Source organism: Charadrius vociferus, unplaced genomic scaffold, assembly GCF_000708025.1.
Source record: "Charadrius vociferus isolate BGI_N301 unplaced genomic scaffold, ASM70802v2 scaffold56, whole genome shotgun sequence".
Lineage (NCBI taxonomy): Eukaryota > Metazoa > Chordata > Aves > Charadriiformes > Charadriidae > Charadrius > Charadrius vociferus.
In genome coordinates this window covers 4,226,975-4,242,416 of record NW_009649057.1, presented here as the reverse complement: position 1 = coordinate 4,242,416, position 15,442 = coordinate 4,226,975, and the positions used below count along the sequence as shown (strand labels likewise).

The 15,442-nt window shown below is 54.1% G+C and overlaps 1 protein-coding gene across 1 annotated transcript in view; it reads right to left on the bottom strand.

Annotated features, from left to right (window-relative positions):
• Positions 1-15,442, bottom strand: part of DFNB31 (deafness, autosomal recessive 31) — a 90,084-nt gene that overhangs the window by 33,550 nt on the left and 41,092 nt on the right. Inside the window, 1 exon segment of the mRNA XM_009888092.1 lies at positions 7,798-8,013. Coding sequence (XP_009886394.1) covers positions 7,798-8,013 — 216 coding nt within the window.

Sequence of the window (15,442 nt, the reverse complement as noted above, 5' to 3'; positions counted from 1 at the left end):
TGGGCAGTCCCCACCTCCTCCTCCCCTGCCCCGTCCCCAGGCTGTGTCCAGCCCCAGGCTGCTCCCGCGCGTACCACACAGAAGCATTTGGAGGACCAGGGTCACAATTTTAATTTCAGTTTCAACGCTGAAACATCTGCCGCCTCTTTAGTAGGAAATGAAGGAAAAAAAAAAAAAAATGCCACCGTCAGTAAGGCATTTGCTCCGAGTTGATTCTTGCATGGGATTTCTTCTCTCCCAGTTTATGAAATTACCTGTTGACAGATTCAATTTTACCATTAGAAAAAAGCACTTTCAGACAAGCATTACTCTGCATCAGTGCGATTCAGCACACAGCTGCGTGAGCGGCTGAGGTTTCACCCATGCCAACAGCTATTTCCATGCCATTACTGCTACCGTACAACAAAAACACCACTTAAGGAGGCTCGCAGGGCTCATCCTCCTCCTGCTTCCCAAGGAAGCCCCACTGGTTTGTGTCTAGACAGCCCGCAAACGTGCCAGCACAGCTCACAGGACCGCGGCGCTGTCTCACGACCCGTTAACGGAGGTCCTGGGAGCAGCTGCCGAGGGAGCCGGATCCATCATCAGAGCTGCCCCAACATCAACCCACCTTCCAGGGCAGGCTTCGTAAGGCCACGCCGGGGATTTTGCTGTCACAGCTGCACTGGCAGCCACCTCCAAGCGTGTTTAATATTGGCACAGGTACGGTGATGCCTTTGGCTACTCAACTGGCAGGTGCGGGGCAGCGATTTGCAAAGAGGTTCTGGTAGGAGGTGCGTGGTGGGGCAGGGAGCATCCCCCAGCACGGCTGGGAGGTGACGCTCGGAGCAGAGGGACAGTCTGGAAACCGAGTCCTCTCCCACGGGGCCCGATCCAAGGCTCAGCCCAGCAGGGCTGCCCGGCTCCATGGAGCCCATCAGCTGCCGTCCCACCGGGCAGCGCTGGACTTGTGCTGCACCCCATAGCTCTGGGGCACGAGAACCATTTTTGGGTGCTTTTTCTGCTTCAGGTGCCTGAAATAACAACGAGATGGCACCGCTGCCTGCCAGCACGAGGCGAGATGAGCTGAGACCTGACCCAAGGGACATTTTGGGGTAAGTCCACCGGGTCAGTGCTACAGACAGCCCACAGCAGAAGGATACCTTCTCCCCAGGGACCTGGGGGACCAGTGGCTCATGTCACGTACTCCAGGCACCACAGAAAGCCTGCAGGCAAGTAGGGAGCCGACCACATCCCCCCGAGCAGCCTGGAGAGGCTTCTAGCTGTGAAGCAAAGCAAACCTCAGCAAGGTCAGAGCAAGCAAACGGTGAGAGACATGGGGAGCTGCATCACTTCGCACTGAAAATGTCATTACAATCTAATAGAAAGAAATCCGTCCTTATCTCTCCTGCATCTCTTATCCTTCATGCTCAAGCAGTCACCATTAGCGTCTCAAACATTCAAGCCACGCAATGTTACCACAGATATATTTTTTTTTGTTTTTATTATAATAATTATAGCTACTTTTGAATACAGAACTGCCTGAAGGCAAGTTTGCACTTTCTTCTTTACGTATATTTTCTTTCTTCTGCTGCACCAAAAGCTTAAAAGAATAAGCAGCTCCCCTAGCAATAAGCACATTAGAGCAACGATTCAGCTGATGAAATGGCGTTTCTCAGAGAATTAGCACTCCGACACTGCCGAGCATTTTGCACAGTTCATCTTCCCCCCAGCTCGAGAGCACCTATGAGTTTTTGCTGGCTGATGGTTTCCAAAGTGCTTTTAATGAAATAAGCTGTTGATCCCAGAAGTACACCAATGACAATTCACAGCACAAATGGTCCTTGCTGTTGTGAAAAATCTAGAGGACTTAAGGCTCATCATAAAAATCAAACTGCTGTGGAGCTCAAGGTGACCACTGGAAGCAGGTCCCATCTTTCCTGCAAGAAGGCTACATCCTCTGCTGGGATGGGGCTGGGGGACGGTGACCTGCTGCTGTGTCTGTCCTGGAGACAGGTAGCTTCAAGACCTTTTCACCAGAGCTTGGCACTCGTGCAAGCCCTGTTTCACACTTATTACTGGCCACCATCACTGGCTACTTCACCTAAGGGTAAGATCGGCACTGGGCTCTGATGACATACTGGATCCAGTGATTACGACTACACGGAAGGCTGTCCTCACCGCAGGAAACTAATAATAGCAAAACATGGGGAAATACGGCCATCTCTTCAACCTGCCACAGACAACACAGGTACGGGAAGTGTAGAGATTTGCAATAACTTGCACAACCGCAGGTGCATACATGCCAGCACCTCCTTCATCCCTCCGCTCCCTTCAATTCTCACATCCCTTCTCGTGCCTTCTCATGAGATATCATTCATGGTAGGTCAGGTCTACACTGACTAATTGGCCCAGATCTTCGCATTCACCTCCCGCTCATCCACACACAACAGCCTCTGACCCAAGCTTGGTGCAAGCTGGATATTGGCCCAGAACCACTGACTGGAACAGGATGGTGAAAGCAAAGCCAGTGGACAGCTGATGGTCCACCAGTAACTTCCCAAAGCCCCATAATGGCTTCTTCCACAGCTGACAGCAAAGGAATCCCAGTGTCCACCCAAAAATAGGATAGAAAGCCAAGGGCAAGGAACATGCCAGCCTTAGGCCAGCGATGCACAAAACCTCTGCGACAGCAAAGCTATCCAAGGAGGTCGGACTGACCCGGCAGCCCAACCGCCCACCCTGGCTGCACACCAGCCCATCTGCTCCACACCTCCGTCCCACCGCCTGGGTGGCCGCTCCGGGAAGGTAACGCAGCCACGTGCCAGACCCCTCCTCCGCCAGACGGCTCGGTTACACTATCACACACACACGCCAACAGCAGCGGTTTCCATTTCAAGCCTTTTGATAATGAATGCTTTTGCCTCCAGATAAGCAAACTTGTTAAACTATGCTACAAACCCCATCCGTTCAGGCATACAGAACAGATGTGCTGGAGGGATAGGTAGCCGGACGGGGATATCTATTGCCTGATGAATGTAGGATGCCTCCACCGACCTTGAATTTAACCTTGCAAAAGCTGGAAACATCACCTTAACGACAGCAGCGTTGTAGGCTCGCTGAACTGCAGCAACGTATTAACAAACTTGCCGGTTTACATCGCTTCTGCTGTTGGGCTAAAGTCTGATCTCTGCTGTACTTTCCCAAACACTGCCTGTTTGAAAGCTTTTGCATATGTATTCCAGGACATTCTGATCGATTAGAAATTGGAGAGAGAGGAGGGGAAAAAATAACCGACTAATCCCTAAGTCCTTCCCTCGGAATGTAAAACCACCCAGAAATCAAATAGCCCTCGGGAGTACCTGTCAATTCCGGTTGACTGGGCTGAATTAACCAGGGATGTGTTGCATTTATTTGCATGATATTTGTGAACAGAATGACCCCACTTTCAACAGTTAAATATATCTCTCTCTCCAAATAAAAAGAGGGAAAACTAGAGGCAGGCTGTTCCTGTGTTCCGAGACACGTTTTCATCTCTCGATGGTGCACAGTAAGTCAGGACAAAGCGACTCAGCTAATTCATGCCCTGAAGCAGGCGTTCAGAGAACGATTCAGGCAGTCAAACCAAATAACCCCCCCGCAAACCTACCAGCCAGGTCGGGCTCTCCTCCCCGCCAGCCCACCTTTCAGCATGGTGGGGCTTTTCTTTCCCCTTCAGCCGGCAAAGCAAGGCACCTCTGGGTACGGAAGCATCCGGGTGGCCTTGGTCATGTCAAAGTTGTAGTATGCAGTGATTTTCTTTTGCCGGTCTTACAGATGGGAAGTGAGGAGCGGAGGTTATGGCAACGTCCATACCAAGCCTTGCGCATCGACAGCAAGGCTGTAGGTGACCCTGCTCTGGCAGGGGGGGAGGATCAGATGATCTCCAGACGTCCTTTCCAACCCTGACCATTCTGTGATTCTGCGACAGCGATGAGCGGGGCAGCGAGGAAGAGCTGGGTTTGGAGGCAGGCTCAAGGCAGAGCAAGGAGCGGAGAGGTCAGGGTGCTCTTCTGAGCCACCTCGGGTCCCACCACTGCCAACAGCTACTGCTGACAGCGCTTCTGAACCACGGAGCAAGGCACGTCATGCTTGCGGTCAGCAAGGATGGAGGCCCATTTACAGGGCAAGGAGAAGGCCTCCAGGCAGCGCCGAGAGCTGTGCTACGGCAGGGCAGGAGGCACACTGGAGTGACACAAGAAGTCAAGTCTGGAGTAGGACAGAGAGCCAAAGGCCATCACCAGAGCTGCATGGGCATCCCAGGACCGAAACAACACACGGTCGATAGCTTCTGTTAGAAGTGTGGTTCGTGGCCAGCATGGCACAGAGGGGCAGGACGGGAACGTTCAGCAGAGCGACCGATGTCACGGCTGACACGCCAGGGAGGAGGAGTGGCAGGAGAAGGTTGAACGCTGCCTGTTCTCCCGATGCCAGCTCTGCCCTCTGCACCAGATCTTTGCACACCCATTTCTGTGAGCTTCAAATATCTCCTGCAACTGTCATCGACTCTTCCCAGGTTAACAGAGGGGTCTTCAACCCCTGCCCTGGGGTCAAAGCACGATCCTCCACCAAGACGTGAAAGGGCTGCCTGACCGCGTGAAGCAGCACCAAGGAATGGAAGAACAAGCTCAGACTTTGGAAGAGCCAGGTGGAGCGTGAGGCTCTTCACCGCTCCTCACGCCTGGTCAAAAGGTCCTGAAACCAGCAAGCCCCAAGCTGGTAGCACCATGAAGACTGGGCATCCCACCTAAGGCTGGCAAATCTTCCCAGTGCTCTGCAAGCGCGGCACTGCTGCGAAGAGGCATCACAGCACCAGCACCAGCGAAGCACAGCTCAGAAGAAGGGCAGCCACGGTCCTGTCGCCCAGCTTGGCTGGAATGGTGCCACCGTGGGCAACCAGGAGCTGGGGCCCCTCGCACCTTGGGAGCGAGCACATCCAACAGCAGCCAAGCCCAGCACGGGTGCTTTTCAAAGTTGAACGTGGCCTTCATTCAGGTTGGCTTCATTCCCTTCCAAAGCAGATTAAGCTACGGTAATTAAAGCTCTTTTAACTTGCAAAGTTCAGTTGGATTCATTTTTCCTGGGCAGCCCCTGGGAGCCAGCCCTGAGGAGCTCAGGACCGGGAGAAGCAGAGAGGAGGAGGGCACTTTGGTCTGATGACGGACCCGCGCAGCAGCTGAGCTGCCCAGAGACAACTAGGACAACCTGTAATCTCATCTCCCTGGGGAACGACGGGATGGGGCTGTCCGGGGCCACGCGCGGCTCAGGCACCGGGCAGGGATGCGTACAGCTGCAGCCTTCTAAGCATTTCATTGCGATACGCAGCAAGGAGCAAAGGAACGATGTGTAGAGAAACACCTCCCACCTACAGCTTCAAAGAGTCGCTGCCTGCTGCATCAAGGTGACACTGAGTGGTAGGGGGTGGGGGACACCAGCAAGGCAGCAGCGGCTGCTTTTCTCTTCTCCTTAAAGTAAAAATAATGGGCCCTTCTCCCTTGTGGCCCACATGAATATTTCATCAGCAAACTGCCTCATCCTCTATTAGATTTTTTCCCCTCTCTGGATGAGGTGGGAGGCTCGAGCTTACAGATCCCTCCACAGCCTCTCCAGGCGGAGCAAAGGATATTTTAGGCGTACAATCAAAATGTTGGGGACAGCCAGAGCAATCTCAGGATAACAGGGTGGAAAGATGTCAAGGCTCCAAGCAACTTTGCGCCTCTGGGAAGCAAGCACCCCGCTCACTGATATGACAGCACTTGGATATCCTATGAATGCTGAGGAGGCACCACCATGTCCTGCTTGTACCGGGCGAACAGGTTCCTTATCCATCACCACTAAGAGAGCGAGCAGAATCTGCCCCTCCAGCCTGTGCCTCCCTGCAAGGGCATCTGAGCACTGCTCCTCCGCATCTGCAACTCTGTAGGTCTGTTTGGCTCCGGGAAGCACAAGGGAGAAGAAACACCAAATTCCTGACATCACACATTGCAGCTTGAGTTATCCTCTGCTGGCTTCACTTATTATAAGGCCTATTTCAAAGGAGGGCAGGCTCACCATAAGAGAAGACGACTGGAATTAGATGTGTTGATATGCTTTCCTCTCTGTCAAAGGCCTGAGCCAGCACTGGCCACCACCACATCCCCTGGGTGCCGTTATGGAAACTATTCCACTCCCTTCACAGAATCATAGAATGGTTTAGGTTGGAACGGACCTTGAAGATCATCGAGTTCAAACCCCCCTGCCAACCCCCCCTACCTCCCACCAGCCCAGGTTGCCCAAGGCCACGTCCAGCCTGGCCTTGAACACCTCCAGGGATGGGGCCTCAACAGCCTCTCTGGGCAACCTGTGCCAGTGCCTCACCACCCTCAAAGTGAAAAACTTCTTCCTAATGTTTAATCTAAACCTGCCCTCTTCCAGTTTATAGCCATTCCCCCTCATCCTGTCGCTCCATGCCCCAGTAAAAAGTCCCTCCCCAGCTCTCCTGTAGCCCCTTTAGGCACTGGAAGGCCGTGATAAGATCTCCCCGGAGCCTTCTCTTCTCCAGGCTGAACACCCCCAACTCTCTCAGCCTCTCCTCATAGGAGAGGTGCTCCAGCCCTCGGATCCTTCCCTGCTCTTTTTTTTTTTTTTTTTTCTTTTTTTCTTTTCTTCACTTGCCAGGGCTTTTCACACAGGCATCAGCGCTGATCAGGCCCCTCCTGAGGGTCCGGTTTGCCTCTCCCCAAACAGAAAAGGAAAACCATCCGTTTCATTTTATGGCATATCTGGAAGAGAAAAATTGTTTTTTTTTTTTTTTTTACTTAGACAAAACTGCTAAGAGACCCAAGAAAGCCTCACAAAAACAGAATCACAGAATCTCCTAGATTGGAAAAGCCCTGTAAGATCATCCAGTCCAATCATTACCCTGACACTGACAACCCACCACCAAACCATGTCCCTGAGCACTATGTCTACACGACCCTTAAATACCTCCAGGGATGGGGACTCCACCAGTGCCCTGGGTAATGCATTCCAATGCCTCATGACCCTTTCAGTAAAGAAATTCTCCCTAATATCCAGTGTAAACTTCCCTTGGTGCAACTTGAAGCCATTTCCTCTTGTTTTATCACCCGTTACTTGACAGAACAGGTCGACTCCCACCTCTCTGCACCCTCCTTTCAGGGAGCTTTGGAGAGCGATAAGGGCTCCCCTCAGCCTCCTCTTCTCCAGGCTGCACACCCCCAGTTCCCTCCGCCGTTCCTCATAAGACTTGTGCTCCAGACCCCTCACCAGTTTCGTTGTCCTTCTCTGGACACGCTGAGGAAAGATCTGAAATGCGGGAAGAAGGGCGGTCATGCACTCTGAGATCCAGCTCTCCAAATCCACGAGCCCTCCTGAACACAGCATCTCTGTCAGTCTCTCAGCGCCCACGTTGGCAGTGGGCCTCCAGCCAAAATCACCACCTGGTCAGGAAAAACCTTAAAAGCAACTTCTGGTTTGACCGCTGTTCCTGGCAGGAGCCTCACCGCCAGACAAAGCTGCATCTGGACATGCCTTGCCTCCAGCTCAGGTTCTACTCGTGTCGAATGGGAAGAAAGCAAATCCATCCCGTCCTACAGGACTCCCTGGGGGAGACAGAGGCAAAGCTACAGACCATAGGGAGAAAACCAGGATCCAGTGTATCCTAAAGGAGAGATGGACCATCCCAACAGAGGCCAGAATCACATAAACCAAAATCGTAAGGGGAACGAAGAGGGTAACGGCTGACAGGCCCCCAGGGCTGCGGCTGTGCCCCTCGCTCACCTTTTTCTCATCTCCCTCTTGCAGGAGTTGGAGGTGGCTCCTCTTCTCGCTGTCCTTGCGGAGGGAGCTGTTCTGGTGGTGCGGCAGGCCCGTCGGCGGGGACACGCTTCGGCCCTGCGGGTCCACCCAGGTGTAGATGTGGTTGGTGACATAGCCCCCCGGGATGCGTCCCACCGAATGTACCGAGAGGTTCAGCTTCTTGCAGCCTTTCAGCACCTGGAAGACAAACCAAGGAGGGGAGGGAGTTAATGCCTACGGAAGGGGAAGGACAATCTGCCTTAGGACTCTGGGGTGACACAGCTTCGCTCTTCCTTGAGGTTGAAAGATCTCAAGCTGCTCTGCAACCACCAACTGAATGACTGAGCTACATAAAAAGCTAGTGGAAGAGCCGGGACTTTTCTATTCTCTCCCGAAGAGCAACAGTCTCGTGGCAAAGCTGCTGCCACCGACAGAGAAAAGGCGCTCTCCCCATGGGCCAGGGCAAGAGCGGAGTTTTTGGGAAAGAGCGGAGCGAAGCGGAGTACGGGGGGGTAAGGTGGGTAGTGACATGCCAGGAGGAACCCCAGTATGGGCTGAACCTGAGACTGAGCAGTTTCTGCAGCTTTGGAGAAGGATCGGAGCAGGACAGGGATGAATCCTCGAGGAGGGCAGCACTGCTGGTCCCCACAGCTCAGCCCCAAGTTCTGCCGCTGGAAAAGCTCCTGATGCCTTCAGGGGACATTGACAACGCTCCCAGAAATTCGGCCTCTGTTGCCATCTCATTACCAGCTGCCTTCCCCCAGCACAAGCGGTCAATTAATGAGTACGATAATTATTAAATATACACATATATTTAAAACAGCATACACAGAGATGACCTTGGGACCCAGACAAGGTGATCTGCAATTGCTCCTCCAGCTTCCACCGTGAGAAGCTGACATAGGCTTTATGGTAAAATTAACATATAGGAGTTCTCCCTGTGGACAGCTGTAAGTGCAGATCTCTTCTGAGGCCTCAGGAACATCAACGCCTTGCATCTGCTCTCAGAAAGAAGGTGCTTTGGGGGTTTTTTTCCACATATACATCCTTTTGACGAGCTGCTCCTGCAAGGTGTCCTCTCCCCACTGAGCAGGGAAGCTCGTGACTGGGAAGAACTAATAGCAGCAGCTCTTCGGTAAAGAGTAATATCGTCAGTAATACTGGGCTGGCTGGATCCCAGGTCAGACCTGGCAACACTCCTGTCCCTCTCTGCCAGAGCTAGAGAGAATCCAGCTCGCCAATTCCCAGTTCAGCATCTCCATCACATATAGCTACTTGGCTGCAAATTTGTCACATGCTCTCAAGGTCATCACGTGCTTGCAGAGGTTAAACACGGATTGCGAAACCAACAGCCCCATCAGAACCACTGCAGAACACTTCAACATCCTGGGCTGCTCGCTGCCTCCAGCCCCTGTCCCCTTAGCTTCCGCGGTCCCTCAGACACATCGCCTGCCACCTCGTCTGTCCCTGTGAGCACACGGAGCCCAGCCTGGCTGGCAGACACACTCACCAGTGCTCACCACACTCCAGTCTTGCTGACATCAGCCCAAGTCCCACTGGAGCTATTTCTGAGCCCGCTGTCCACCCCAGGGTACCGCTCTCAAACGGCACCACGGCGTAGGGACCCATCCATGCTTCAGGATGGGCTCAGCTTCCCGACCTGAAGTCCCTTGAGAAGCTGCCAGGTGGACAGGCTCAGGATGACCTGAACTCCACCGCAATGCAGAGGGGGTGGCAGGGAGGCTTCTCACCTATCCTGGAGCTACCAGGGCAGAGTGACCCCTATGAGATGGGGTACAGCTCCCCCCAGAAACATTCTCCACTCAAACTAGAGCCACCTCTATGAAAACCTCTTTTAAACCTGCGTAACATCATTTACTTACCTAATTACCAAAACAGCAAACAGCACTGACAGTCCCACGAGCAAAGTCTCATCTCTGAATGAAGCTGCAACTCCTCATCAAGCACAGGCAAACGAGGAGGAAAATCAGGGACTTGTCCACCTGTAGGGGGTTACAGTCCTTCCTCTGCCACAGAAATGCCACCTGATCCCCACTGACGCCTGCACTCCCACCCTTTCCCCCCTCTCACTGAAAAAGCGGGCGCTCCGTTTGCACTGACCCTGAGCACTCCTCACCCGGATATCTTCACACAATGCCTCAAAGCCGGCTGCTGAGTGTCACTGTAATTTAAGGAGCAAAGAAAAAACCCTTTGAGCTGCGGCTAGGTCAAGAGCACAGGCAGGGTCCTCGCTGAGCTGCTCTCTCCCTGTCTCACTGCATTCACTGCCACCCCGTTCCCACGCGGGTCTCGTCGGGACTGACATGGGGATCCCATTTCCTCCTTGCTCAGAGCATCCATCCTGGCAGGGGAGGGGGGACCAAAGATAACCCTCCGGGGTTTCTACCACACAGGAGAGACACCAGGCGCAGAAGTGACCGCGCGCAGACAGGGCCCCCAGCTCCGCGCCGGGCACTGGGCACAGCCTGGCCTGAGGACGGGGCAGTGGTGGTTGCTGAGGGCTGGCAGAGCGCTGGCTGCTCCCGTCCCGCCTCAGCTAAATGTCATCCCCTGAAAGAGCAGGAACAGCAGCAGAGCTGCTCTCCGGAGGCACAGTAAAGTTGCCAGGGATGAGAGGCCAGAGATTTACAAGGGATGTTTTATGTCCCCCTGCAGCTCCCTGGACAAAGCCACCAGGAGATGGGATCTCAGTCAACAGGGAGATGTTTTATGCATGAAGGTGACAGCGGAGCCAGGAGGCGAGGCGAGCAGCCGTCTGGCTCAAGGCAGGAGGTTGGGTGAGGGCTCCCCAGCAGCCTCAGCAAAAGAGGAGACAAGGGGAAGGAGTGAGGAGAAGCTGGCGGTGCCCCTTGGCATGTGGCTAGTGACAGCCTCTCCCCGCAGAAGCCACAGCTGCAGTGGCCAGGCTGGTGACGCTCTGTGTAGCCCTTTACACGTTTACTGAGGCTCCTCAAGGACTCCGTGAGCAAAGCAGTCTCCCACTCAGCACAGTGTTTCTCTCCCCACACATCCCCACTGCCAATGCCCATTGAACAGCTAGTGCAGGACTGTCGTGGTACCCCACCGGGGGAGTCCTTCAGGACACAGCTCTGCTGGCCTCCAAGTTACCTGTGCTGGAAGGGAACCTGCAGCTTTTGGAGACCTTTTGGGTGATCGCAGGTAGGGGAGGACAGGGACACCCAGAGAGGATTTACCGTAGCACTGTAAGGCACAGTGGGACCATCCATGCGGCTCCACAATGATAAGCCACTGACGGCAGTGGTGGAGTCCCCATCCCTGCAGGTATTTAAGGGTCATGTAGATATAGTGTTCAGGGACATGGTTTAGCAGTGGGCTCGGCAGTGTCAGGGTAATGATTGGACTGGATGATCTTACAGGGCTTTTCCAATCTAGGAGATTCTGCGCTATCGACCTCAGTAGCTGGGGACTGTGGTTCCCTGCCCTCGTGCCAGGTGTGAAGCACACTCAAAGGGACGGTGCTCGCCTCAAGACAACGCAGGTGAGACAGAGGAAGCAGAAAGAGGAGAAGCGAGGCAAGAAACGCCTCGCCCAAGGTGGTGCCACAACCCCCTGAGAAAGCCGGTGAGAGCCTCTCTCTCTCTGCACAGTGTCACATTTACTCCGCAACCCTGTTCCCACACGTGGCAGAGTCTCCATGCCTCCCACTGCAACTCCGACCCGCTGCCCAGCGCTGCCTTTCACAGCTCAGGCTACACCTCAGTCCCCCCCGGTCCCCTCCTGCCCCACAGCCTGCAGCAGACGGGCCCCACCACCCCACCCCCCTTCCCTACAGCTCCCAGCATCAACGGTTAAACTCACCCTTCATGGCCTTTACAACCCATGACTCGAGCAAACCCTTCACCCAGCTACAAGCTGGTAGAAGAGCTAAACGCCACTGGGCATCCCCAAACCACACAGTCCTTGCCTGTACATGCTGGCACGCAGATGTATGTATACCGCACGCAGATGTGTAACACACCGTTGCAGGCACCACTGTGACACACACACACACGTAGATAAAAAGCCGCAGCTGTTTAACAGAACACAGCAACACTATGGGACCATTTAAGAGAGTTAAACAGCTGATTTTTTTTGTCTCTAGAAGAAGGTCTCCCACAGCCCTGATACAAGACAGCCTCCAGGCATGTGCTTAAATGAGCAAGTGTTTAAGCTTCTGCCTAGAAGACACCTAAGCACAGGTCCACAATTCAGCCAGGGAAGCCCATTTGTGAGCTGAATCTATTTGTAATCTGAGTCTATTTATCAGAATAGATTTTTGACTCATGAGCTTGCATCGATTCGAATAGATTCTTTATTAATTTTAGGATAAGCCTAGGTTTGTGTCAGCTCAGGGGGCAAATCCTTCTTCAACCAATAGCCACAACCACAAATAGCCGCAACCACAAATAGCCATGAACACAAACAGCCTCCACTAGAAGCACGTCTGGTCCGGTAAGCCAAAGCACAGCTCCTGCCTCAAGAAGAAGCCTAGTTTAAGTGCCAGAGGTTGAGGAGCACAAGGTGTGCTCAACACCGCTCGCGTCCTCTCTGCTGCCACCACGCTCTTCTCAAAATCACAGGACGGTCAGCACAAACCCCTTCCCCCACTGCGTGACCACTAAAGTCAGTTTTATTCAACTATTCGAGCTTCCCCTCCTCATTAGGCAGCCACCAGCTATTCAAACTAAAGCCGATACAGCTATGAGAGGAGATGAGAAGAGAAGCAGCGTTTTCCCTCGGATAACAGCACCACACGCGCTCCATCACGCAGCACAGCAGGCGCGGGAAGGAGATCTGGCACAGGGCTATAAAACCTTTGTCCATCCACACACTGAACTAGACTTTAACAAAGCGCTTGGCACGCAGAGCTGCAAAGTGATGAGGCATCAGGTGAGCCAAACGGGAGAAGCTTCCATCGTACATCCACACGGAGACAGAAATCGCTATCGGCTGCTTCGGTGAGCTCCAGGTGAGCAGAGCTGCTCTCCATTTCCCCGCATGGGAAGAAACGCCGCACTTCTCCCTTGGGTTGTTTTTTTTTCTGGCTTTACCAAGGCTCATGCATCTGTTCATCTTCTGGTTTGTAGGAGTGCCCCTCCTGGCATCTGGAGAGACAAAGGCTGTTACCTTTGTGGGAAAGAGAGGAAAAATGATGGTCCCAGTGGTATTAGAAGAGATCTCTGGAACAGGAGCTGCTGGGAGAAGGCTGTTCCCTGGAAGTGGCACGGTGGTCTCGCTGGGACAAGCTGGGTCAGCAGCTCATGGAAAGGGACCACCTCTGCATTGCACAGCCTTTGACTCACCTGTTCCACTGAGGCTTGTTCCCATCCAACATACAAAATCACCCCACGCTGACCTGTGGGGTGTAACCCAGCTCCCAGAAGCCTACAAGCCAGCCACTGGGATCCCCAGCACGGTTGCCATGCCAGCAGAGCCGACAGCCTCCACCGGCTTCTTCTACTTCCCATCCCCGTGCTTTCAGAGGGTGTAGCCTTTAGAGCAGGAGCCAAAACACTTTCAGCTGTGACAGATCCCGCCATAGTAAGCAGCTTCCCATTGTTCAGTGCCTCAGTTTCCCTTGTATTGAGGCTGGCAAATCATCCGTTTTTGGAAAGAATGCTGAAGCACCCCAACAGCAAGTCCCGTCCAAGCTGGATCTTCCAGCCAGGCAGAAAAGACAGACCCAGGAAGACTTTCTCACCAAGTCTGGGGCACGTGAGAGACTGGTGCTCTCAAGCAGCTCCTCCTCTGCTCCACTCCACTCCACTGCAACCCTGCCGTTCTGCTAACGTACATTTCCATCGGGCTCTCAGCAGCTTTCGGAGTCTGGAGGAAACGAGATTGATTTGACATCCCAAAGACGCGTGCAGGTAACTTCCCATCCACTGGGCATGATTCTCCAGCGCCTTTGGAAAGTCAGCAACACACGGTAAGGACTCCCTCCTGCCAGCTTCAGGTCATTACGAACAAAAGGCTGAGGGACGTGGGGCTGTTCAGTCTGGAGAAGAGAAGACTGAGGGGGATCTTATCAATGCTGATAAATCCCCAAAGGGAGGGTGCCGGGGGGATGGGAACAGTCTGTTTCCAGTGGTGCCCAGTGACAGGACAAGAGGGAACGGGCACAAACGTGACCATCGGCAGTTCCATCTCCACCTGAGGAGGGCCTTCTCTGCTGTGAGGGCGGCAGAGCAGTGGCACAGGCTGCCCAGAGAGGTGGGGGAGTCTCCCCCTCTGGAGCCATCCCAAACCCGCCTGGACGCCGTCCTGTGCCACTGCTGGAGGTGCCCCTGCTCTGGCGGGGGGTGGGATGGGGGAGCTCCAGAGGGCCCTTCCAGCCCTCACCAGTCTGGGATGCTGTGAAGCCTCCCTCAAAAGGATGCTCCAGCTCCAACACTGGCTCCTATGAGGAATCCAAGTGACCACCAGAGCAGAGCACTTGCTATATATTTCTTAATACCATCTTGGTCCTGACTATTTTTATTGCTACCGCACTGACATACAGAGTAGACTTTACCTACTAAGGTAGCGAGGCACAGCCTACTGCTGCCCTGCCGCTGGCAAGGATCCCACCGAAACAGGGTTAGGTCTGGGTAAGCCGCAGGGCTGCAGTGCTTCCCGGCGGCACCGCTCCTCTCCAACCCAGTATGCGGCTGTAGCTGGGTGCTAGAGGACCCAAGGAAACAACTTCAGCGTGAGAACGGAGGTGGAAGCTTAACAAAAGCAAGTGCTTTGGGTGTAGAGGGGCTGCGAAAATGGAAATCATTAATAGCCATCCAAGGAGGCGAGGGCAAAGGCTAATGGGCTGAGGTGGAGAGGGAACGGGTGTCTCTGCAACACCTCGCTCGGGGACACATCAGCGCTCGGGGACGATGGCAACTGCATTACAAGCAGGCGACTCGGCAGCACGGGAGGTTTTCAAGCCAAGGATGCCGCAGCAAAGCCGTTCATCACAGGGAGAGGAGGTGGTCAACGTCAGGGCATCGGAGAACACAACAGCCACTGCTGCTCACCAGTGCCAGCCCCGCTCGCCTTAGCTGCCTCCTCAGCAAGAGCGCAGAGCCTGGTTCTCTGGGGACACGGTGCGGAGAGGAGTCTTGGCTTCCCCCGGGAGCGGCCGGCAGCCCGGGCAGACTTTGACAGAGTGGAGAGAGCCCAGATACAGGCTCTGGCCGGAGCTCTGCACTGCCAGCACCATTGCCGTGGCCTTCGCTTCCCTCTCCCGTGAGGGGGACCTGGCGCTGGCTCTGCCAAGCCAGCTGGGTCACCCAGGGCATGGGTGAAGCCAGTCCTGGATGGGCAGATTCAGACCAGTAGCCAAGGGCAGATCCAGCCCTAAGAGTCCTCATCTTTGTCCAGCTGTCCCAGCAAGCAGGATTATTCTCTCCTCCGTTTCATTTTAATTTAGTTTCTCAGGGCTGGTGAGGAGGGGTTAATTGACAATCAGAGGTGCTAATTCCTGACAGCGCAAGGACCCCCGCAGACAGCGTCTTCAACACATCCCTCCCTGCCATCGCGCAGGCACTTTGCCCAGAAGGGACCACCTCGACGACAGAGGGCAGGACTCATTTTCCAGCTGACCTCCCTGAACACGAAACCATCAGCAGGA